The sequence below is a fragment of the Parasteatoda tepidariorum genome, chromosome 3, assembly GCF_982258835.1.
Source record: "Parasteatoda tepidariorum strain Cologne lab strain chromosome 3, Ptep-v5.0, whole genome shotgun sequence".
Taxonomy (NCBI): Eukaryota; Metazoa; Arthropoda; class Arachnida; order Araneae; family Theridiidae; genus Parasteatoda; species Parasteatoda tepidariorum.
Genome location: NC_141757.1, coordinates 78857323 through 78884104, shown reverse-complemented (window position 1 = coordinate 78884104; position 26782 = coordinate 78857323). Strand labels below are relative to the sequence as shown.

The 26782-nt window shown below is 30.2% G+C and overlaps 1 protein-coding gene across 1 annotated transcript in view; it reads left to right on the top strand.

Annotated features, from left to right (window-relative positions):
* The window catches only part of bark (C-type lectin domain-containing protein bark beetle), a 95824-nt gene that overhangs the window by 56869 nt on the left and 12173 nt on the right, over positions 1 to 26782 (top strand). Inside the window, exons 4-11 of the mRNA XM_087159654.1 lie at positions 9851 to 10189; positions 13536 to 13756; positions 15071 to 15335; positions 15417 to 17861; positions 18579 to 18826; positions 19255 to 21502; positions 21688 to 22130; positions 25394 to 25641. Coding sequence (XP_087015780.1) covers positions 9851 to 10189; positions 13536 to 13756; positions 15071 to 15335; positions 15417 to 17861; positions 18579 to 18826; positions 19255 to 21502; positions 21688 to 22130; positions 25394 to 25641 — 6457 coding nt within the window. The remainder of the gene's footprint in view (positions 1 to 9850; positions 10190 to 13535; positions 13757 to 15070; positions 15336 to 15416; positions 17862 to 18578; positions 18827 to 19254; positions 21503 to 21687; positions 22131 to 25393; positions 25642 to 26782) is intronic.

The window sequence follows — 26782 nt, the reverse complement described above, 5'->3', positions numbered from 1 at the left end:
GAACACATGATAATTATTCCAAGCTCATGACGACGAAAACGAATATTATTATCGAAACAATCGAACTTGTCAATAATTCACGATCGTTCGGTTTTACGTATAGCTGAAACATCGCCTGATCTACCAAATATCTAATTGTTTTTATCAGATCGGCATTCAATAAAGTAAACATAATGTGCATCACACATTAAATCTGATTATTCTTAATATAATACATTAGTCATTAATCTTGATTGAAAAAGCGTTAACATGTCCAAAAATTTGTTTAAGTACTTTTAATATAAAGTTATAATAAGTATACCAAAATTATAACACTCAAACACTTATAAAAATAGATATGAATTTAATGTCTTAAAATTGAGCTAGTTTTAAAATTACAAAATGTTTGTATTAATATTCATATATATGAACTATTTGTTCAGATACTTATTGCTCCTTAATCAGTACGTTTTAAAACGTTTGTAATATTTGTAGCGATATATTCATGTAATCATATGAAAATGCAAATTACTTTTACGGTTATTTGTTTAAAATGCATCTAAAGGCGTTTTAGATAAGTTCTAATGCTTATTGCTCATTAATCTTTATATGTTCTAAAAAGTTTCTAATATTTGTATCTATATGTTCATGTAATCATAAGAAAATGCAAATTATTTCTATGGTTATTTGTTTAAAATACATCTAAAGGCGTTTTCCTGAGTTCCTACTATTTGCATTTTTCTTTAGGCATCCAAAGATTAGTAGAGACAAGTTATTTATGAGACTATTTATTTGGCATACGATGTCTGTAAAAAATGTTCCAAGTTTTTTTTATTTTTTATATTCAGGCAAACACTCAAACAAATTACTTTTTCTGCTGTTAATTTTGCATCCGTCTGTAAGCATAGGGTTTAATATTTTTTGTAATCGCTATAAAAAAATTGGTAACGAAAAATACTTGTTCGGATATATGTTACAGAAATATCTCTATAATTTTTTATAAGTTTTAAAAATTTATATTTATGCAAACATGAGTAAAAAATATTCGTTCAAATATTTATTTTGCACGTATTTTCATACGTTTTAGTAGGTTATTAGTGTTTTAATTTATGATTATGTAAATATTGATGAAGATAAATTATTCTTTCAACAATTAGTTTTGCATCACCCTGTTAACTTTTTATTAAATTAATATTTTAATTTATGATTATGTAAATATTGATAAAGGTAAATTATTCGTTCAACAATTAGTTTCCCATCACCCTGTTGACGTTTGATTAAATTCCTAAACATCAACAGCATTTACATTCAGGCAAATATTCGTACAGATAAATTATTTGTTCGGATATTTATTTTACATACGTCCGCATACGATTTAATAAGTTTCTAATATATTTATTTGCAATTACGTAAACAGAAGTACTGACAAATTATTCTTTAGATAATTAGTTTTGCATTAGTTTGTAAGCATTGAAATTCCTATTATCTACTGTATTTATATTCATGCAAACATTCAAACAGAGAAAGTACTTATTCAGTTATTTATTTTACATATATCTATATAAGTTTTAATAATATTTTTATTCGAATTTTGCTGTAAATGGTACAAGCAAATTATTCGTTTAGCAATAAGTTTTGTATCATTTAACAAATGTTTTAGAAAGTATCTAATATCTGCTGTACTTATAGCCATACGTCTGTATAAGTTTTAATAAGTTCCTAATATTTAATTTATTTTCATGAAATGCCATTTGATAACGATTCTATGTAAAAATGATTATTTTATTATAATTTAAATAAATATTTTGGGTTCAGTACCACATGAGAACGCGGATCCCTTGATCTCGTCAAATATTGCCAGGGATCCATGAAGTTAAACTTTAATCTTTTCCATTAGACAAGGGAAAAGGTTTGGCATGAAATACATTATCACGTTATTTATTGTTTGATCAAACTGTGCTCACATAATAGCCAATTATCTCTTTTAAATATTGAGAAAAAACGGCAGGTGGTCGATACCTGCAGAATCAAATAATGTTAATAGTTGTCCTCATTGCCAAGAGCTAAGTTCATCAGGGATTGGGCTGGATGTTTTAGAGTAAAAAAAAAATTTACTGGCGTGGTTTCAAACTCAATCTCGGCTTATATGTAGTCTATATTTTATTAAAATCAAGTATTTCTATTTTAGTTAGAGCCTCTAATGCATTGAATTGAAGTCAATTTGGTGCTATTGGAATGATGAAAATCCCAATCGAGTAATGATATTATAATTTATTTTAGAACAAATAAAATTGTTCGAAAAGAAGTTGAATTATAATACAACTAGTGAAACAGAGAATCCAAGATAATAAAAAATTGAGGTAAAACAATGAAAAGTAATTTAAATTAAACTGAAAAAAATTATACAGAATTAAGAGCATAGGCGGATCAATAAAACAAGATATGATAATATGAAGTATTTGAATTAAAGAGCTATGAAAAGTAATTTTAAAGCCCACAAGTGAAAATTGTTTCTTATTTTTTCAAATGAATCTACCTAATAGTAATGAATTATTCAAATTCTAAATACTTTTTCAAGAATTTCCTTGAATCATCCTCAATGTTCTTTTTTTTGTAAATGAATAATAATATATATTCATACATGAAAAATGTTATTTCCATTTAGATCTTCATTTATATTAGTTTTTGTTTATTGAAATGAACTTTCGAATTAATTATTATGGGCAAGTTAGGAATAGCTCTCTCTATCTCTCTCTCTCTGTGTATATATATATATATATATATATATATATATATATATATATATATATATATATATATATATATATATATATATATATATATATATATATATATATATATATATATATATATATATATATATTAATAAGCATTCATCGCTTTTCACAAATCAATTTTGTTTTAATAAAACATGAAAATGAAAAGAAAAAAAATTTCTGTATGAAATTACCTATTTATGGACATTATTTGTTGCAGCTTGGGATAACGACTAATTCATGGATTTGGTCTCAGTTCTCAATGCTTTTAGAACAAGAACAATCAGTGTTATTTCGCTGCAATTGATTATTTTATGCAAAAACAATCAATATATTTGATAAGTAGAACTCAAAACGAAATACAGAAATTGGTTTTTTGAAACTAATGTCCTTTTATTTTATATTATAACCTTTTATTTTTGTAACGCATTATTCATTGAAAAATTTTGAAATTTTTTAAAAAACTTAGTTTTTCGTACTTAAAAATATCTATTGTTCTTCCATTAAGTCACAGATATATTTAACCACAAATTATTATTTTAAGGCTACCGATAGCTCGACTGAAACTAAATTTTTTTATTACTTTCATTTGTTTTAATAATTTCAATAATTCATTAGGATTACAGTTATAAGTTAGTTAATTATTTTGCACGAATTCGCTCGATTACGAAGTTTAGAATATTTTTTATCGCCAGTTTTAGTCTAAATAAACGATTAAATAATAACTTAAAAGGATTTTTCTGATTATTCTTTTTCTGTTTCAATTTTTATTGTTTAAAGAAAAAAGTGAAAAAAAGAAACTAATGACATATTTTGATAACATGAAGTATATATTTTTTACTTAGTTACTTTGAGCAATGCATTACTATCAACATTTGCTGTTAGAAGCTAAATTTAATTTATTAATTATTTTCTCAATAACCTACAATTGAGTGTTTTTGCCTCCAAATGTTTTTGTACTGCAAAGTTTTTGTCTGCAGTTCAAATGCAGCGAGAGATACGGAAAAGATAGTACTCTACTAAAAGATTTTCGTAAATTAATTCAATAAAATCTTTACATAGTTCTTGCATAACTATATATAACCCGACGCATAAAAATTTTATAGAATGATCTAGATTAAAAGTAGTTATTGAGTTTGGTTCACTATTGACGAAGCGTTGCTAAAAAAACAAGAAAATAAACAGATAGCCAACGAAAATGTTTTTTTAAAGAAAAAAAAACGTATCTCTATCTATATCTAACAACGTCTAAATATAATTGGTTTTGCTCTATTTTCTCAAAAGCAACGTTTTTGGTTAAATCACAACAAATATATAAAAAGTAATCCTCCTTATCAGGATGGTTCAATCGATATTGACCGCCTAAACTTAACTCATTTTGAATCTAAACTCGATTTAGTTTCGTCTAGTTACTACTTCCAAAAAAGAAAACAATAAAATAAGGGCCAAGTTTCAATTGACCTAGCTCACCTAATTTTAGTGAATCTTCAGCTGCATAGCAACTGCAAATTGAAGTAATATTGATTCAGGAGTCATAACGTTTTTTATTTGTTTCTTGCTCTTAACTCTCGCTATAATACATTTTAATCTAGTTCTTTAACAAAAGTTTGCTAAATGATGCTAAAGAAAGTTTTCTAATTTTAACGTCTGATTATTCTAAGTTTAATTATTTCATTGTTATAGTTTATTTTTTATTCATAGGTTGAAAATTAAGTCAGTGATATAATTTCCCGCCAAATCATCTTGAATATAAAAGCGTGCATATAATATATGTATTTCTGACTAAACTCATTATTTCCCTCAACAAAAGACAAAAAAGTCTTTTGACACCTCAAAAGATTTCATAACAATATATAATTTAATTTTGTATGTCAACACCATTTTGGGGTGAAATATCGATTTTAATCACATGAGAAAATCCAGATTTCAGTGGTAATGGAAACAAAATAGGAGTTGTTTTACAATTTTGATATTTCGTTGCTTTCCACCAAGTGGTTCTTTTGTGTTAGCAGTGATTTGTTTAAAAACATTTGGATATTGATGAGACATTAATGTATCATGTATCAATAAGAATATTTCTCAAATTGTCTTAATTTAAAATTTCTTCTTCTAAAATTCTTAATTTGAAATTTCTACAGTTTTGGTAATTGTGTGCATTTAGACACAAAGGTGTTTGGACAACTATACCATAATTTTTTAAAGATGTAATATAATGTTTCAACTGACATTGAGTTTGCTGTATTAATTTTTTAAATACATACTCTAACTGTTTTCAAAATTAAGGTAAACGAAATTTTCCCAACTATGTTTTAAGTTTTACAGCTTCCATTTTTTAATAATTTTTTCTGATAACTTGGTAATAAGAATTATATCACCTATAATTTAGCAATTACACATGTAAAATAAAAACAACATTTAATAACAGGATAGGGTCTTGAATAGATCTATTTCCCACATCTTGTATGTAGTGTGCTCAAAAACTAAACGAGATTATTGATCGTTTTAGAGCGTTTAATGAACTGAATTCTGATTCGATGGAAGCATTTGCGTGCCGCTAAGAACATACCACGTCCTGTATTCGAAACAGTACATTCGTGTGAATGCTGAACCAACCCCTATTTTTATGGAAATGGAAGACTAATATTTACATACAATAATTTAAATATCGTATGGCGTTCTTCTTCTAAATTTGTTACTAACGATTTAATACAAGTTGGATTTTTTGTGAAAAGAACGTTTTGCAAATGTTTTATCGTAATAAAGAATTGTATTTTTGAAAAATACTATAAATCACGGGTTGCTGATATGCTGATAAGTAAAATAATATTTAAACAATTAGTGGGTGAGAGAAGTTGTGTCTTTATTTTTGATAAACTGTTAAAATAGTTTTCTATAGATAATTCTTGTTCAGTATTAAGAACAATTTTTAGTTTTCTTTTTAATTTCAGTGTTAATTTCCGTTAAAAATTTACGATATTTTCTAATACGAAGAGAAAAATACTGTGTCTTACTTTTCGAAACACATTTGGTTCAATTTTAAAGTAACAAAATATTCCACGTCTGTTTCCCTTTGGACAAATTCGAAATAACTACGCAAAATTAGAGTCACAAGGAAATGCATTTGTAAAGAATAAATACCACTGCTGGGATTATTTAAACTCATTTTGAAATATTGTTGTAAAAAGAAAGCTTGCAGAAGGAAATAATAATCCGTCATTGTGTCGTTAAGTAATCATAGATGGTTTTCCTCAACTATTTTTTTTCCACGAATGCATTTAGGAAAAATCAGAATATCTTTAAATTCTTCATAAATTATCTGCCTAGTTTTAAAATGTGACGGTTTAGTAAACATGTGTAAAAGAAAACAAATTTCCTTACCTTAACTTATATTTATTAAATAATTTTTCATTATTATTATAAAAATCGTCTGCAGAAGTTGTAGTTAACGTGAAAAGTTAAAACGTGAAAGTAAAACTGAAGCTCTTCCAAAACGCAAACAATAATGATTTAAGCGTGACGATAATTACCTTTTGAGAAAATGGAAATCGTCTCTTAAAATTGTTTGTTTTGTGCGTTAGGAATTTTTTTACTCACAGTTTATTTCCTTAAAAAAAAAAAAAAAAAAAAAAAAAAAAAAAAAAAAAAAAACGATGCGAAACTCATTGATTGTCGGAAGTGCCATGGATGTTCTCGCACTTCTTGCCATTTTGAATTGGGCTCTTTCATCGCCTTTGTGCTTAATTGTTCATGCTTGCATTCTTCTTTAGAGTGAGCAGCTTATGTTTCACTTTCGCTGTTGTTGGGCTCAACGCGGACGAGAGGCCGACCGGTGTCCATGACCTCTTTGATGTTGTGTTCATTGTTCGCCTGATGAAGAACCGGCATCTAATTTTTTTTTTCTTCTAACTTAGCGCTAAACTATTCGTTTGTTCATTTGTCATTCTTATTTCGCAAAGACAACTTGTTTACATTTTTTTTACATGATCTGAACTTTGTAATGACCGGATCTTAAATGGAAAATTTTTCAATAATCCCCTTTATTTTTTTCATTAACTTTTTTCTATATATTTTGATTTTTTGTAGTGAAACTTTTTATTTTAGAAAAGAAAACTATTATAAGGATACTAGATATAAAATTTGATATATGTATAATTGAAAAAAAAAAAAAAAAATCGTTACATGTGAAGCACTGATTCTTTCGTCCCTTATAATGTTTATTGGTGGTGTACTTAAAACTTAAAGCATATTAACTTGAAAAGCGGTATATATTGCTAAACGTTGCAAATATTGCTAAACGTTGTACAGCTATAAACTTTACTGGTAAAGAGTGCACCCATTACTTTGAGCACGCCACTGACGTTTATACTTAATCCAAAATTATATACTTGAGATTTTGGGCAGTCTCTGACCAAAGAGTTATAATGTAATATCACGCTGATGAGCAAAACATAAATAACAATATTCCAAAGTAAAAATGTGGAAGATTTTCACTTTGGTGAATTGTATTAGAAGAAAAAACTCTAAAGTTTCAATTGTTGGAATTTTTCAAGAACATATTTTTAATATTAAATATGAGTAACATTTATACAAATGATTTAAAACAAATTTAGTAAATTGTTAATTCTTATATTAAATATTTTCTTTTTTAAATCGTAATGCGCGTCTAGTCTAGCAGCAGAGAGAACATGCATTTTCAACAAAATTAGTAAATATAATAGTAAATTTATTAAAATTAATAGTAAAAATTATATAATAGTAAAACTTATTTCATGTTTTGAAATTAATATTATTTAATTAAATTATAAGTGCTCAAATCAGTTAGAGTACTCTAATATAAAATATTGATTTCTTACAAAAAGTTTAAAAATTCTCTTTTTTTGGAGAGAATTTTTGAACTTTTGGTGAGATACAATACAAAACTTAAAGCCACTTTTTTACTTGTATAACATTTTTTAATTAAATAAAATTAGGAGAAACAAGTTTTTTTTTCTGTAGAAAACCAACCATCATAAGAATTGTAATGTAAAAAACCGAAAATTTTTCTAGAGAAAAAAATATAATGATCAAAAAATTTATGACACATTAAAAAAAAAAGTAAGAAGTTTAATCTTTCTCATATCGATATAAATTAAGATGAATTGAACTTTTTTTTCGCTTTGTTTTTCTTTAACCAAATTTTTTTAAAAGGACATTTTGGAAATGTTATTTTGTTATTAATAATCATAAATTATCAATTTACAAAAGTAGAAAACTGGAAAAAAGTTTTACCCTCCTGTTACGTCATACCGAATGTCCATGATAACTACAATAAAAAATGTAGATAAAATAAAATAGCGTCGACATTTTATTGAAAAAAACAACAATTTTACAAAAAATTAAGCTAAGGAGTATTCATAAAATTATGATGCTTAAAAACAACTCTACGAGAGAAAAAATTAAACAAATGAAGGTAAAAAAAGTTAAAATTAACACAAATCATGTATCCATTAAAAATAAAATTAAAAGAAATTTTTATTTTGTTAAAGATAACATACTACAGTTATATATATTTTCGTAAGTCATATTATTTTACTGTTTTAAGTTTTAATTTCCTTTACTTTTCTAAGTTTTTGACTTAATTTTGCACTTCGAAATAAACTGGTTTTTAAGAAAGTGAATATGACTCTAGTGAGGAATCATGAATCATACGGAAAATCGAACAATTTAGCAAAATACCAATTAAAAGAGCAAATGAATCAGAATTTTAGTTCGAAATAAAGTATCGCTTTCTTTAGCCCACTTTTTGTTACGTATTTAAATTCCTAAATTGATAATAAACCGTAAACTTTGTCAAGTTTTTAAAATACGATACTTCATATCCTAATTAGTCTCAGAACGAAGCAAAAGAGATAATAATTGACCCATCTTTTGTTTGGTACAGGAACTTAGAAAACGCCAAAAAATTTATTGAAAAATGGCAATTTTGGCCCAGTTTACAGTATTTTTTAAAACCTTTCCAAGTGCTTTAAGGATATGCTATTTAATACGCAGTCATGTAATCAAATAGAAATTCTCTATAACGCCACATTTTAGAATCGTATTTATAAGTTCAATGAAAAATGTACTTTCTCTTTAGTTTTTCCAATAGTAGGGGAGAGTGGGGTCAATTGTAACATTTTTTACTTAACTATTTTTAACTAACAAAAAATCCAATATATTATTAGTATTAATTGACAGACGAGTAAAGTAGACTATCCTCTACTAGAAAAAAATAAATACCTGATTTTAAATATTATTATATTAGTTATTAACAATTTTTGACAGTCGCGCAGTTGTTACAATTGTCCCCACTTACGGGGTCAATTGTAACAGTTCATAAATTCAACTAAAACATAGTTAATTATACATATTATCATAGTTGTGGTATATTTTTTTTTTTGATCAAAATAGTAGTGATATTTTAGGAGTAAAAATAATAATGAGCAGAAACCTAAAGGGTTAAACTTTTAACTTTAAGGGGTTAAAAATTTTAATTTCTGCTGTGAAAGGTGACAAATAAAATAATGCACATGCAACATAATATAAATGATATAGGAAGCTATTGGTGGTTCTTAAAGAGTTAAGTAATGGTTTGTAAACATAAGATTATTTATTTCCAGCTGTTACAATCGTCCCCTTACTTATTCTTACAATCGTCCCCAAGACGCCATTTCAGCTTCCTTTCTTAAAAACAATGCCAGTTAATTAACAAAACTAATTTTTTTTATTGAAATGTTAATTAAGGTGTCCACTTACATATTCGGTTACTAATTTTTATTTGTTTAAACAAAATTACTTTGTTACAATATAATATTCTAATACCAAAAAAAGTACTTGCGTGGCGTGAAAATATCTTTTGTGATGTAACTCTTTCAAAAGTACATAAAAATGGTTGCCAGCAGGGGTGTACATGTAGATTTATTAAATACACCTTGTGCGCCACCTAGGAACCAAATCTAGAACCCGACACTCGAAATTTTTGCTCTGTTACAATCGTACCCTGTTACAATTGACCCCACTCTCCCCTATAATTAATTTCTGTCTAATATTTATCGACTTTTTCTTCTCTATTGTAGATTTTCATGCGGATATTGGAATATCATGTGACGGATACCTTGGTAGCCAAAAATCGTCGAATTGGAGAGGTGTCAAGTTTAGTTATGGCAAGACGAAAATAAAAGAACCCATCGAGAACAAAGTTAAAAAAATAATTTCTTTATCTAGTCTTGAACATGTTAACATCTTTCATGCTGGTAGAGATGCCTATGGTTATGCTGTGCCTGCCATAGATGTTATTGGTCAACCACCCATAATGGAAACCTTGCATGTCAGAAATTCTGCTTTAAATGCAATTAATGTTATAGAACCACGTAACACATTTTCTCTGGAAAATTGTCTGCTTGCGGAAAATAGAGGTAAGTTCCACTGTTTATTTTATTTATTTTTGCGTCTCAAATAAAGTTTTTTGTTGCATTGTAGAGAATGAAGTTACGAGGTCCTTCCTCACATAACCTAACTCAGATGTCTAAAGGGTGTAGAGATGAGAAGGGAAAAATCTAAATATATGCTTTTAATGACTTTCATTTGATTTTCACAAATAAACTGATGATGGATATCTACTCTATTAGGCACTATCTTCCGATGCATGCAAAATATAAGGCTGTCACCCAATCAGAATTCGAGATCTAAAACGTGTGATATTTTAGAATCTCTATTAATTTTTTTCTCACAAAATTATGCCAATACAATTTCGCAAGCAACCATTTATTAAAGATATTTAAATAGTTAACAGTTATTAGTTTTTATATTTGTGATAAGTATCTTTATTTTTATGCAATTAATGTTAAACAAAATTTTTTAGCGTCATTCAAATCCCGTTTCCTCAATTTAAGCTACAATAAGATAAGATATTAACAAATCTAATAACTGAGAAATGTGTAGTTTTAAATTACTTACTCAAAACCACAAATTGCATTGCTTATTATTGTTAAGTTTTGAAGAAAAATTCAGAGAATTCTGAAAATTCAAGAGCTATTTCTCTTAATCTAATAAAGCGACCCCTTTATTTCGAACCTTTTTTGACAGACAATGTGCCGTCTAATATTTAAAATTTTGTCAAGTACAAAAAATTATCGAGAAAAACAAATTAAAAATTTAACCTAGAATCCAAGATGGCGAGGGTAGGGGCCTTTTAAAAGTTTTAATTGTACTTTCAGAAAAATCGGTTATGTGTTGACCCATAATATCGTGCAAAGATTTTACTTGTACACTCACAGACTCACAGAAAAACGATTGAAAGTTGAACCACAATGACGAGTAGATGTTTCACTTGTAAACGCTCAGAAAAATCAATTGAACGTTGAAAAATAATAGCATGTCGATGTTTTTTTTAACTGTACACTCTAAAAAAACGGTTTAACGTTGAATTATAATGACAATTACCCATAATGATGTGCAACTTTTCTGCAACCTTAATAAAGTGTTAAACTGAACCGAGTTTCAGTTTAAGTGATTATTCATGCAATCAAGTTTACTACGATAATATGGCTCAACTTTCCACCACATTAAATTCATATATTAAATGGAGGAATGAGATTGAACATATTATGTTTCAACATTTTTAATGCAGTATATTTTAATCATACGTATAAAGTTCTGCGTACAAAAAATACGAGAAGATGGTTTGACCTTCTCTCTTCTTAAAATACTAACTAAAATTATAATTTAAATAATTGTATGCGTGCGTGATCTGAGAGAAATATGAAATTAATTTCCATTTAGCTTAATTTTTACTAAGAAAAAAAAAACTTGAAATTATCTTAAAATTTTTCGATGTTCTCGAAACGTTATTAAATATATAAATAAGAAAGACTGCAGCTTTTTCAGTTTTTTAATTTTATTTTCTCATCACAATTTTCACTACGAAATAATTATAACCTTATCTCGAAATAAACACCATTGAAAAAAACAGGTTTATAATCACGTTGTGAGTTGTAATCACTAACCTTATTATGTATGCAGTTATTTAACGGAGGGTTTTCCTAATTTATTTCTTGCACTTCATTCTACACTTTCTAAAAAGCAATTACTTAACCACAAATACCTTGAATTGTAATTATATTGTATCGTGGAAGTTACAGAATTCCGTTACGAGTTTTTCTTCAGTTTTATTTTACAGCATTTCTTGCTTTCGTTTTTTAAGAGTGGAATCCGGTAATCGAAATTTTGACCACTTTCCGACAAGCCAAAACACTCAAATCGCTACTGGAGCTTTGTGTCTGATGACAAACCAAGTTTCAAACAAACAAACAGAACCACTACAAACAGAATTTATAGCTATATTATTGCCACAAGAAATTTATGATTAATCAAAATTCTGATCATTTGCCAAATAATTCCTCACGTCCGACTCTAATACAAGATCCAGTTATTTTTCGACCGCTACGTATTAAAGTAACAACCATATCACCAAAAGGCGTTTATTGTTTATCAAATTTTCGGCCTCTTTTCGACTAGTTATAGTGCTCGAATTTGAACTGGTGCTCTGTGTTAAGATGCGAGTTTCAATCGATTCTTGACTGCTACGAGCAGAATTTTAGATCACAGTACAACTAGCTAGAGTGCTTAAATTTTAACTGGATCTCTGTGCTGGATGACAATACAAGCAACAATTGCTACCTTAACCCTTTAATGGGCCATTTATTTCTAGTAAAGGTAAATTAAAGTATTTTTGGAATTGAAATTGTTTTAAGAACAGTAATTGATATAAGAAAAAAAACTCATTTAGTTTATAAAAATGCCACTTTATTGGTGGTAAATATATTTAACATGACCTATTAGGAACTTATTGACTTTTATTTTTCTTTATTTATCAAACTTCAAAAGGAATTATATATTTTATAATTTTTACACGTTTTTTTAAACTAACAAATGGTTACCAATTTTATAGAAACGCACTTCAAGAAGGCTGAAGTTATTAACAAACGGAAACCTAAATTAAAAGTGGTAAAAAAGTGATGGTAAGTATACTCACCATGGCCTTCGAAAGGGTTAATGGTGCAAGCTAACTTCAATGTAATTTTATTGCTAATTGAAATTTCGACGTCTACCAAACATTTCTAGAGTTACAAATCACAAAACGGAAGTAAAGAAAATACTAAAATAAAAATATTAAAAAAAACTATGTTTTTCAACTAGACTGAAAAGGAGAAAACACATTTTTGGACCTAAAACGCAAATTTTAGATTGCCTCACCTTCACTATAACTTCTATCACCACTAAAATCCTCCACCCCTTGAATTTCATTTGGATTTTGATTATAGCCATATACATTTCTCCTTATATTAAATTACACTTTACAAAACTTCGTGATATATTTGTAACCTATTCTTTACAATTTCCTAATTAAAAAAAATTACGTATTCATTGAGTTTTGAATTAATCTTTCCTTTATTTTGCTTTCCGCTTATCCCAGAATTCGGTGAACATTATTTTGATCTGATTACGTAAGAAACGATACTTATCATACATGTAAAGTTTAACGACAGAGCCACAACTATATCAAAATATCATCCAAAATGTTATCAAAAGAGTAGTGGCCGGTGGAGCAGTAAGAGTTGGTCATTTATCAGATATTATTTTTCGTATATGAATGGCATAACTGATGATACTCAGTGGAAGTTGTTTGTTTTATTGAACGCTTAAAAAATATGTCTAATTTGAAAGACCTTTACTAAAGTTTTTTCTTTATTTTATTTCTAGGTTATGGCATTTTTGTAAATAGCAGCATCAGCCAAGTAACTCTTAATGGAGTAGACATCAGAGACAATGGCGGTGATGGTGTTCACTATTTCCACCACGATAACTTTGGAACAGCTCCCTCTTTCTGTGATACTGGCAATATTTTAGACGAACAAATATATCCTGTATACCGGAGCTATGTTCAGAGAAGAGAACAATATTATGTTCAAAATTGCGAGCAGGTACTTTATTAAAATTGCTTTACTATTATTCTATTCCTATGTTTAATGTTATTTCAACATAATGCCAAAAACTGGTCAACAAAGTACTGTAGCGATTAAACTTTTCCCTTATTGCCTAGGGATTCAATTGAATGCCAAATAAGAAGAAATACATAGGGCATTCTATGAAATGTCGGCGTTTCAGCAATAATATTTTTGGCCGTGGCATTATTTTTTAACAAAAAAAGAAAAAAATTATATTTAGAAATTAATGTCTTTAGTAACCTTTCGTCATTTTTTATTTTGCAGTAAAAGCATTTTTCATATTTTAGAACTCCTAGGTATCTATAGTTGGTTAACACTAGAAAGACTGAAACTTAGTATATACCTATATTGCCCAAAAGCAGTCAAAATGACTGGATTGTAAAAAAATAAATAATGTGTGAAGAAATTCGTTTAAAATTAATTTTTAATATTTTTTACATTACTTACAGTTATATAACAAGTTATTCGTAAATATTAACAGTAAAAAAAATTATATGTCTCACAAAAAGTCACAGAATTCTAAGAAATTGTGTCATTATATACATCCTTGTTTTCGTAATTGAAATTAAAAAGCAGTTAAAATGACTTTCGTAGGCAATCTAGTGTTAAAGAAATATAAAATATCTCCGATTTCATGCTTTGCCTGAAAACACCAAGCCTGCAATAAAATGCCTAATTATTCTCTAGATTTATTCTATTATTGTCATGCATTGCCGGGAACATATCAACAAGATCAATCTTTACGTTTCGTTTATTTGACGAGAAAGACTTGTTTTTTGCTGTTCGTACTTTTTGCGATCAATTGATGTGCTACGAAATTAACATTTGTTTTCTTAAGCAGAAGAAATAAAAAAAAGGGATTAATTGCTTCCATTCCATCATTTTTACAAAAACGATCCTTTTTAAAGTTTAATATAATATGAGCATTGTTTTTTTTATTTCTCTATTTTTACATATATGAGAAATATATTAAAAAATTATTTTGCTTAAATTAATAGATTATGATTTACAGATAAATTCCCAGATATGTATTATGTAAGGGTTTTGTTAAGGTTTTATTAATTAACTTATAAAAGCAACTTTTAAATTTCAGTTTTGGTTTTAGGTATTTTAAGATAAAATTTAGACTTATACAATCATAATTTCATTGTATTTGTTAGGAAACATTCTGAAGAACATAGTTCTGAAAATAATTAACTTAATAACCATGATTTAACTCGAAATTAACTGCAAATAAATGTCTTAATTTTCATTAAAAAATTTTTCTATAAAAATGTTAACTATTTTTAGGCCTTTGAAGTCGCAAGTTGGACAGGACAAGTTCTTACTGTAAACTTCATGGGATTTGCAAGTGACTTTACAAACGCAAAGTACACTTCCCGCATCGATGTTTATGACGGAGCTACAGATAGTAATAGACTTCTCGCATCTATTCCAGTTTTAAACGGTACATTCCCGCAAAGTGTTACCAGTACCAAACACAAAATCTTGTTGAAGTACAGGCCTATTAAAAGTTTCTTCGCTGCTTTCGTTGTGGAAATTACTGCCAATCAAGGTAATATTTAAAGGGTATTTCCGATACGTTATTAGCTCCATTTTTTATTGCATTACTTATCTCTTTTTATTGCATTTTTAGGGCGAGCGTACGATTTGAACGTAACAAACAGTCGCATCACGAACAACCTCGGAAAGGGAATCACTATGCATGAGCAAAAATCAGGATTGTTAGTAAATACTTCACTTATTTCAGAAAACGGTTACTTAGCTGGAATCGACATCGCCAGCGGAACTGGAGATATTGTTATAAACAGCAGTCTCATATCTGATAACAATGGAGACGGAATCAACATTACATTTTCTGGAGGTTATGTACAAGTGGATCGTTCTTCCGTGGCAAATAATTTGCAGAGAGGAATCGCATTCTGGTTTAATGAAACATCCAACCATTTAGCGTTTAACCACACGGTACAAATCACTCGCTCAGAAGTAGTGAATAACACTCTTTATGGTATCATGATTGGGAACCAGTGCCTAGCTGATTCATTTTGGAATGTAAGTTTGAATTCTTTTCGAAAAAATAAAGAAAGTGGCGTGTTGATATCATCTTGTTGGTGGACAACCAGGAATGTAAAACAAAGCAATTTGTTGATAACGCATAATCAGTTTTTAGAAAGTGATTATCTGGCAATTGAAGCTTCTCCTGTTCTACACATGCACTTACTGATTGAGCACAATGAGTTTAGGGGACACGAAAGAGGTGTCATTTTTGTTGGAGGATTAGATGATGACGATTTTTTGAACGTACCTGCTAAAGTTGAAATTCAACGCAACTTCTTTGCATTCAACTATGGTAAATTTGTTGCTAATATAGGAGTAGCAAAAGGTCCATCCGTGCAAGAACTATTATTTTATAATAACGACTTAGAAAGGAACATTGTTCGAGAACCTTATTCTTCTCTTAATCCCCGATCACGTGTCAGTGCCGTCGTAGTGGTGTCATCACAAAGCACACATGTTTACAGAAATCGTTTTGATAATATTGATTCTGTTTATCAGCTGGGATCTCACGTGGAGAAACACCACATAGTTATAAACGCAAGTTTTAACTATTGGGGAACTGTTGAAGCGCGTAAAGTTTATGAAAAGATATTTGATAGGAAGGATCGTTATAACTTAGCTCAAGTTGAATTTTTACCATTTCTTACAATTTCTTCTGATCTTGAGTCTACTGCAGCAATATCAGATGTTCGTGAACGTGATAAAATCATCCCGTTTCAATCTGGGATGGAAATCGGGGGTGAAGTTCCTGGTGTTATATTTTTACCTAAAGGTACTTATACTGTCAAACGTGATATATATGTCCGACCTAAAAATGGAAAATTACATATAGAACCTGGTTCGACTTTAAAGTTCGATCGATCTGTTGGCATGATGGTTCAAGGCATGCTGATTTCCGAAAGTGATTTGGAATCTGTACCGATTACGTATACTATCAATAGTTTTACCACCACTGCCAATGGGGATGAGAAAAGAGTTCGCCTATCGCAAGGATCTGAAGGCTTATTAGAAGTATACGTTGATGGAAGATGGGGTAGTGTGTGCAGTTATGGATGGGATATTGTTGACGCATCTGTTGCTTGTAATCAACTGGGATTGGTCTTACATCCAGAAGATTGGCTTTTAGAGCAATCAGAATTTGACAGTTCTCGTTACGAAATACTTTTATCTAACATTCAATGTACCTTTCAGGATACTGATATCACTTTTTGTAAATCAGAGAGAAAATTTGAAAATTCTTGTTCAACTAAAGTTGGATTGCGATGTTATCAGCCTTCGTGGTCTGGTCTGCGCTTAGGCATGGCTGCAGGTGAATGTAGGCTAAAAAATATGATTGTTGAATATGCTGGGCTTTTGGATTACGCTACAAACAGTTTTAAACCAGCTCTTCAAATAGATTTTAATCGACACCATCTTTCAAAACTCAAGATCCATAACAACACCGACTCAGGCTTGGGAATAATGTGGAATGAAGTGTTCGTAGCGGAAAGCCGTCAATTACTTGACAGTCTGTTAGCATCGAATCATCGTCATGGTTTAGTTCTACATACTCAAGGATTAAGTGTTCTGAGATGTCTAATGTCTAATAACGCTGGAAGCGGTATTCACTATAATCCAATGTTTTCTAAAAATGAACAAAGAGACTTAATCTCTTGGATTAATTTAGAAGAGAGAAGTAAGGTTATTAGAATTCCTGATGATATCACAGGAACTATCTCTCTAAATTTTGATGAGTATCGGTATTTTGTGTTTACTCAAGCAACAATAGTTAAGCGATTCAACATAACCACCACAAGTGGCAGAAGCTTAGGAATTGTAGTTCTGAACCCTTTTAAGGAAACTTCAACTGAAAGCATGACCATTTATGGAAGGTTAGAGACGGGACACGATGTACCTCGTTGGAATGCTCGCAACAATTTGACAGCATTTCCACTGAGAAGTCCAGGTTATGGAATGCTAATAGAATATCATCCTGGGCAGAATCCAAGTGGCCAAGCAATAATATACGTAGCATCCGTGGATGGTAAGACTGTTTTTGAATTTTATTGAATAAAAAAAAACTTTTTGGAATTCTAAAACAATATTAAGAATTAACATTTTGTACAATTGCTATATAATTTCTTTGACGAAAAATATTTACAGAGTTTTAATACTAACCAAAAATTAAATGAGTTTTATGGCAACCGAAAAAAATGATTAGGTTTAATTGTTATTACAATAAAATCGGAAAACTAAGTACGTGTAACAGTGTATGTATTACTGCAATTAAGAGTTTTATAGAATCTATTTTTTGAATAATTTTTAGTTTTGATATAACTATCTGTCATCTTCAGTGCAAGAAACAAAATTGACCGAGCAAATAATTGTAGGGGGCTGGTTGGTAGAACCCCCTAATTTTTTTAAGAAAATTGAAACCATAATCTCATGAAAATTGAATGAGTGTGCTTATATTAAAATCCGAGAAAAAAAATCGGAGTGATGATGGTGACACATTTAACCACAACTTCATCCTCAAAAAGAAAAAAAATGCATTAGCAAATTTTGCGTTTGGATCATCTATTAAATTGACTTACAATCCACATATGTTTAGAATTATGGTGTAATGTTTTAGCTTACTCAGATGTTATTGCCTCCAATTTTTAAATTCCAATCTCATTTAGCTCCTACTTACTTATTTTGTTTTGTCAAAAAATGCGCGTTGTTTTTTTAATTATAATTTGAAAAATCATTCTATTTATAGGGCAAAGAAATAAACAGCAAAAGGAAATTCATCCGACGCTGCACATTGATTCAGTAGCCATTAGAGGTTGCAGCAGAGGCATTTCAAGTCATCATTTCAACAGAGATATTAGTGATCGGAATGATCATTTTCACCGATACACCAACGAAACTATTCTCATCACGAACTCTGAGATCTCCCAAAGCAAAGACGAAGCCATGTTCGTGTGGGCGCCATTTTGGGATCCTTACATAAAAAATCTTGCAGAGGTTTGTTAAGAGTTTTTTTTTTTACTCTTCAAATTTCAAAATACTAAGTAGACTTCTTGACCATCTTTTTGCTTGAATTCTCAATAGAAAAATGCTACGTAAAATATTCTGGAGATATTTTTAAAATTTTAAGTTATTTTATTTGAAAGTTTTATTGATCTAAATTATACTTGTAATATGACTGCATTAACCATTACTCATAATTTAATTTTTTTTTTATAATTTGATGCTTTGTTTTATCAGTCATTTGTAACTAAGAATTAATACTAGTTAGAACTTTATGTCATAACAATTATTACGGAGCAATCTGGAGTGTAATCAATAAATTTGCAAATAGTATTGATTAATAAAATAGACCTTGATGAAACGTTAAATACATTTAAAGACATTGCGTAATTTGTTATCTAATTCAATATTATTTCTTACAGATCAACTACACCATGATAAATTGCACCATAAAAGAAAATAGAAAAGGATTGTTGCACTACAGCAGAGACATTCGCAATTCGAACAATTTATTTCATTGGACGATTAATTCCACAGCGTTTGAAAGAAATGGCGAAGGGGGCGTAGATATAAGGCTTCCATATGTATGGCAATATTCTGAGAACTATACACACTCATTTGCAATGCACGATTGCTTATTTAAAAACAATAACAAGTTTGAATTTTCCATAAGTGGACATTTTGCTCGTGTTAATCTTTCCCGCTCATTATTTGAAAGCAATATTTGCAAAAGAGGTATTCTAAGTTTCTCCGGTATGGAAAAAGAATTATTAGTCGAGAGTAATTACATTACAAACAACTCAGCTGTATTTGGCGTAGAATTTAATTTGCAGAGCCATGCTAATAAATTTGGATTAGTGCCTGCTTATTTCCGAAAGAATATTATCACTCACAATCGAGACATAGGCGTTGGACAGAAATTTGGATACCAACCCACAAGTTATGCTTTGGGTGCCCGAGGAGTACAATCTATTAATGTAACTCATAACATTTTTGACAATCCCAATTTACAGTTTGAGCTTTTGACAGGAATTTATACTGGATCCGTCGAAAATAAAATCAATGTGCAAAAAAACTGGTGGGGAACTTCTGATTTTGTTCTCATTCAAAAAAGGATTTTCGATTTTGATGACTGGAATGGTTATGCTATAGCTGATTTCAATCCATATTTAAGCATTCCTGATATTGATGGCCATTTAATACCTTTTGACAACAAAGAACAGCTTTTCCTTATTGATGGATATCTAGGCGGTCGCCTGTATCACAATCTTGTGCTTCCTCTCAAAAATAAACCTTACATAGTGACATCGGATTTAACTGTTATGCCCGGTGCTACTTTAACTATAGAACCTGGGGTGGTGATGGAATTTTACCCAAGTGTGGGAATTCTTGTTCTAGGAGAACTTGATGCCCAAGGAACCAAAACCGACCCTATAATTATGAAACCAGTAGAAATATCTGACAACCATCGTTTCCGCAGGCAAGTTGGAGCTGTCTCGTCTAGATTATGCATTGATGAGAAATGTGATAAATATAGAAATGATGGTTTCCTCGAAATATATAACCGTACCACTCAGCAATGGGTTCCTATTTGTGACGCTAGATTTACCGAAAGAAATGCTCAAGTTGTCTGTAAAGAATTAGGACAGAGCACATTAAATGCGCACATATCATTCGGACCTCGCCTGGACATGGGTCCAACGCACATTAGTCATATTAGATCCTGGCCACATCCACTAGAGTGCATTGGAACAGAGTCATCACTGATGGAATGTGAATATAGGTTGAACGGCTATATTGATAACTATATGTGCCCACACGATGGAGATTTTGTGTACGTATACTGTGGTTCTGAAGTCTTACCCAAAAATATTGATCACTGGGGTGGTGTTCGTTTTTCTATACACAGCTTCGAAAATCCAGAATCACCTTTAAGTCGTCCAACTCTAAATTACATTTCAACTGACTTGTCTAGACTTTCTTACGTTCACGTTCAAGGCGCTGGCGTTCTTCATAATGAAAAAAGTGCTGCAATTCAGCTTGTTCAGAGAGAGGTACAAATTGATTATGTGAACGTGAGTGAAAGTGCATCGCACGGCATTGAAGTTATTGGCGTGTCTGGTAATTTGGCCTTCAATGAGCTTATCGTTAGAAACAACATGGGAGTTGGCATCAATTTCTTGTCTTTAACTGGGGAATCGTCTGGAGATATGGATGCCAGTAAATTGGGTTATGATCCACTACAACAGATAGACATGTCTTATGGAATTTTCGGCTTAGTTGATATATGTGACACCAACAAGCAGATGGAAATTGACAACAGGATAATTCTTTATTATAAATACGATAACCAACCTGTTGATTGCGTCAAAATCTTCAGCTCTCGTCATTATGGGAAACAAATTGGCTTCAGACTTTTACAATTCAATCTCTTCAACGGAACAAAGTATGCCGCAAAGCCCGATTCCATACAAATCTATGATGGAGATGTGTTTAATGTGTCTTCTCCTCAATTGACCTCCATAGGATTGGATTCCGGATCTGATGACGCAATTAAATTTTACGTTTCATCGTATACAACTCTAAGTATTCTTTTGCACACCATTGGAGGCAGTGGAGATCATGGATTCATTGCTGAAGTTGTCACATTGCCCATATCTCATCCCACAGGTAAGATCTTTATTAACTGTTTAAGAATACATAGCACAGCCATTTTGGTAAATGATCTTAAATAAATATGCTTGACATATCGATGTTATTATTAATTAATTATATTAATAGTTTCATTAATATGTATGCAATTCAATCGAATTTTATTACTATTACTAATATAAATACATGTTCTCTATTTTCAGTTCGAGATTCTCAACATAACATATCCTATTCCGAAATATCGCAAAATGGTGAAGAAGGTATAGCCTACAGAAGCGCCGGGGAAATCACACCAGCAGTGACCATAAGATACAATCGCATTACCAACAATGGCAGAGAATTATTCGGAAATTTCACTGCTGGAAATAGTGCTGTATTATTGGATGTGCAAAACGCAAAGCTGGTGTTCTTCTACAATAATCTGATCATGAAGAACCAAGGAGGACTCTTACTGAGGGTAGATTCTCGAACGGCTGTTTCGGCCCTAAAAGGAATGATCGTCAATAACCTCTTCACTGAAAATAGAAATCGAGAAGTACTGAATTTGCAAGGAAGGAAGTCTGGAGCGTTTCAGTTTATAACTGTTTTAAGAAACTATTTTGCTAGGAACTATGCTCGGTATAGAGATACCCTTGTCATTTCACAGGTACGTTGATAGTCAGTTTAATATTAAAAAAACTGCAATTAAAAATTACATTAACTGGTAAATATATGTATTAAATATATAGGATTTTCTGTTATAGCTATTCTATATTTTTTAGAATCTTTGTAAAAACTTAAGTCAAAAGAGCATGCACATTAAAGGTCTTAAATTAATACTTTGGTAAAGAAATAAAAAGAGCGGTATCGCTTCGCGCTGTCGTGCCGCAGGTTTCTGGTTCGATCCTCGAGCCGGGCAAGGTTGACTCAGCCTTTCATCCCCTCAGTGGGTCGATATATGAGTACCAAGCATGCTTGGGAACTAAACACTAGGGGTTCCGCTTTCGGCTGACCACCTGACCGGAACATCTGCTCCTGCACCCCAGAGCCCAAGGTAAAAAAAAACTGAGAAGGACACAGTAGGCCTTGGCCCTCTAGGGCTGTCGCGCCGCTGAGTTTAGTTTAAAGAAATAAAAACAGTATTAAAATCTTTCAAATCACTGGTGAGGAAAGTGGGATCAAAAGTATTAAAACCAGATGGATAGGGTCTGATTCATTTCATCGACAATAACTTTATCGATAGGTTATTTCATCGACAATCACTTCATCGACAGGCCTTTTAATCGACACCATATCGTCGACAGATTAGTTTCGTCAACAAGGTCGTTACGTCATCGGAATTTTTTTCGTAATTTAGTATATTTTTTCGTGTCTAAATTTTTTAAACTTAGCCTAAAGCAAGCTTTGTACCCTTTGTTGCAATTGTCAGAAAAGAATTTTTTTTATTAGAGTACGCGTTACGTCACTTGCACTTCTTCGTAATTTAGTGAATTTGTGTTGGAATATTTTAAACCTGGACTGAAACAAAACTTTTATAGTATGTTGTAGGTGCCAGAAAAGAAGCATTTTTTAAAAAAAATTAAAAATATTCTGCACTTCTTGCTTCACATCACGATGCAAAAATGAAATGTCCTTTACATTTGGCGTTCTAGTTGTATTTTGCACATATTTATAACTAAGAAAAAATGTGAAATTTTTAAAGCGTATTATTATTATTAGATTAGCATCACAAAAGCTATTGCAATAACTGCTGTTAATGATTCTTGATATAGAAAATGAATGGAGAGAGAAAATAACTAGAATAAAAGACAGTGAATTAATGTATCAGCGAAATATTTATTGATTCACCGATTTCGTTGTTAGTCCATTTCACCGACAAAATGTTCTGTGTCGATAAAAAAAAAATTATACTAGGATACATAATGTTCCATCACAACAAATAGTTCGCATTAATATAGGTTAAAATCATGTTAAAAAAACACACACTTTTACAGTGATAACTATAGTAGTAATTGCAAAAAATTTAATCAGAAAAGTGCAAATCTTTTAGATATTTTACAAGTTAAAATCATTTATTACGCCTTAATTTATCATTTATTACGCCTATTTTCATTTATTACGCCTTAATTTATCGCACATTTTATATTAAGTTCAAATATTTATTTTTCAAGTACAGTTGATTTTTTTTCATAGGTAAGTAATCATTCATTACAAATAATTAACAAAATTTTCTTTCATAAAAATTACAGTAATTATATATTTCAAAATCAAAATGATCGTTTTTTTTTAAGAAAAAAAAATCAACTTTTAAGGGGAAAAAATTGCAAACCCATGGATAGTCTGATAAAGCTTGGAGACATTGTTAAAAACTGCCATTCAAGTTCTTTGTGTTTTCTTCGACAATCAAACTGATTGTGATGTTTTCAATTTTGTTTTCCGGAAAGTAATTAAATAAAATTTTTCCTTGCCAAAATAATTTGTGACTTCAAAAAGTGTAAACTTTTTTACTTTCTTATTTTGACAAGGGTTTTACGACTATATGTTAAGAACGGTCTTCACGGAACACCCAGGTTATATACTATTGAGCTTGCAAATTTTTTTTTTAACTAATCCTAAAAAAAATATTTATGAGCAAAATTAAAAAAAATGAAGTTTAATTATAAGTTAATATAATATAAATAGAGTTAAAAATGTTTTCTGTTTAAAGACAAAGACTTTTTTTTATAAAACAGAAAAATAATATAATCTTAGTTCAATTTACCGAATGTTGTCGAGTCGTTCTTAAGTGGCTGCATTAGAGCAAATTTTTACACCCTTTTTAGGGTCATTTATTTCTGTTAACGTTAAAATATTTTTGGCTTTAGGATTGATTTATAAAAAATAGAAAAATTGATTTAGCTTACCTAAAATTTTTTTAAAACTATCTTCTTTTTTTTTTTTGGAAAGTTCGATGGGATTTTTGAAATTTTACTTTCTTTAAAGAATTAGCAATAAACCTGAATTTCTGTGATTATAAGCAATTAAATTAATGAATTTTGTGCTTATGAGAATAAATAAGATCGATGAGAAGTGATCAATTGAACCGATGCATGATGCGCAAATAAAAATACCCCTTTCTTTTCTTGACCTCAAGTAAAGCCAAACTAAGGTAAACAACGTTTAAGAGCACAAAAAATATTTATAAATGCAGACACCTGTTTCGGATGCTCAAAGGGCACCCTTCATCAGTGCAACAGAAAGAAATGAGAGAAAACAGGGTAAATATAGAGATAGGTGACGTCACAAGGGGGGTTAGAGTAACGGCCAATAGGAGGGAAAGGTGAATGGATGTTCCTTCCTTCCCATTCGTCGTCATCCTTTCACCCTTCCCTCCTATTGGCCGTTACTCTAACCCCCCCTTGTTACTCTAACCCCTGATGAAGGATCCCTTTGAGCATCCGAAACAGCTGCCCACTTGTGTACTCAAGTAAAACCTTTAATGTTAAGCACATTTTTTTAAACAAAGCTCTTCACTGCTTTTCCTCTATTTTTTGAAGTTATCAGATGGCCGCGTAAGCCATAGACGGGAAAATAGTTAACCATTGACATTTAAAAATTAATTAAATTGATGTGAATTAAACTTCCCACGGACGTATAAAGGTTTGAACCAATAATAATGATGCGTTTAAATAAATACTCAAAATAAATCATTATCAATTCTGTTCTGCTCGATAAATCGGCGGTGTTTTACGTACTGTTGAAGAAAAATATATTTGATTTCATTTAATGAAAAAATTACTTTTTTAAATAAAGTATCGTTAATCAGAGAATAAACAATTTTTTTTCTTTCTTACCTCTATTATTAATGCAAAACCATGCAATTTCATCAATTAAATTTTCTTATTGCAATATTTTGACATTCTCATATGAATTAATTTCTTTTCATTCCAGGTGGTTTCAAACTTTACAGAAAACATGGCTTATAATAATACGGGCAAACACGTTTTGGATGTGCAAGGTTTCGAACGAATGCCTCTCTCTTACCAAACTTGCATTAGAAATTGGTTTTGGCGGAACGTTGCCACTGATTATTGGGATAAAAGTACAATTATTGCTAGCAAAGCTGGTCAAAGGTTCAATTATAACTACATGGTGAATCCTGATAATGACTTTGAGCTGGCCGCTAAAAACCGAACATTGTAAGACATTTTTTATATTTCTTTATATATATATTTCTTTTAAGAAAAATGAGTTTTGATTCTAATGTCTTATAATGTAATAATGAACAGTATAGACTCAAATTTTCCCAACAACTAGATGCTAAGCTGTTTCCAAATAGTTAAAGTGACAGCTTTTCCATAATATTGCCCATCCCTGTATGAAAAATTACAATTATTACTCTCTCCCTTTTAATTTTCATTACACTCCCTTTAATATTATTTATGATAATTTAAACTAGGAAAACTAGGAAATTTTAAAATTCAAAATCTTAGTTTAAATCTTTTTTTAAAAATAATATGTAAACACAGAGTTGTCTTTTTTAACATTGTGAGTATATAGTGTTAATTATTTTCAAGAAAATCAACAAAATGAAAACCTTCTATAGCTCGTTCACCAAGAGTTGGCATTTGGCTTCGCCTTCAGCACGTGTTATCTGGGGATACTATTTCGCTATTTTTGGGGAAAGGATATGAAACAAGGTTGCTATTTGGCGATCGTATGACAAAAATATTTATTTCGCAATCTTAATGTGCATTTTTTTAACATAATATAATTCATAAATCTGACGACATTTCTCTCTTTTGAATAAATAGTTTGTCCTTTTCGAGACATTTTGCTGCAATATATTTAATTAGCTAGAGTAACGTAAGGTATGATAGCAGATGATAATGCGAAGTAAGTGACTGAAAAAGAAATCACCCCGCGCTGAAATGAACTCTTCATCCGAGGAGGTGGAGCTATGAACCAACTCCTGGTGAACGAACTATCCCTAAGTTTCAACATACAGCATTTAATTTCTCCTGAAAACCAGTATCGAATACTTGAGAAATAATATTTTAAGATACGTTTTCCCGTTCCTATGCTTTTACAGAGCAATAACTGGTTTTGCGATTACTGATCGGAAATTTTAATTACGATGAAAAATTAGAAAATAAAAAAAAACTTACAAATTAAATATTATTTATTTGTAATAATCAAAAACAAAAGTTAATTAATATTTTTAATCCTTATAAATTTTTTTTTATCGCATTAACTGGTTGAGTTTCTTCTAAGCTAAGTGTGTTCAATAATTTCAGCCTTTAATCTATATTTTTATAATTTTTGTCAAAACTGAAGGCA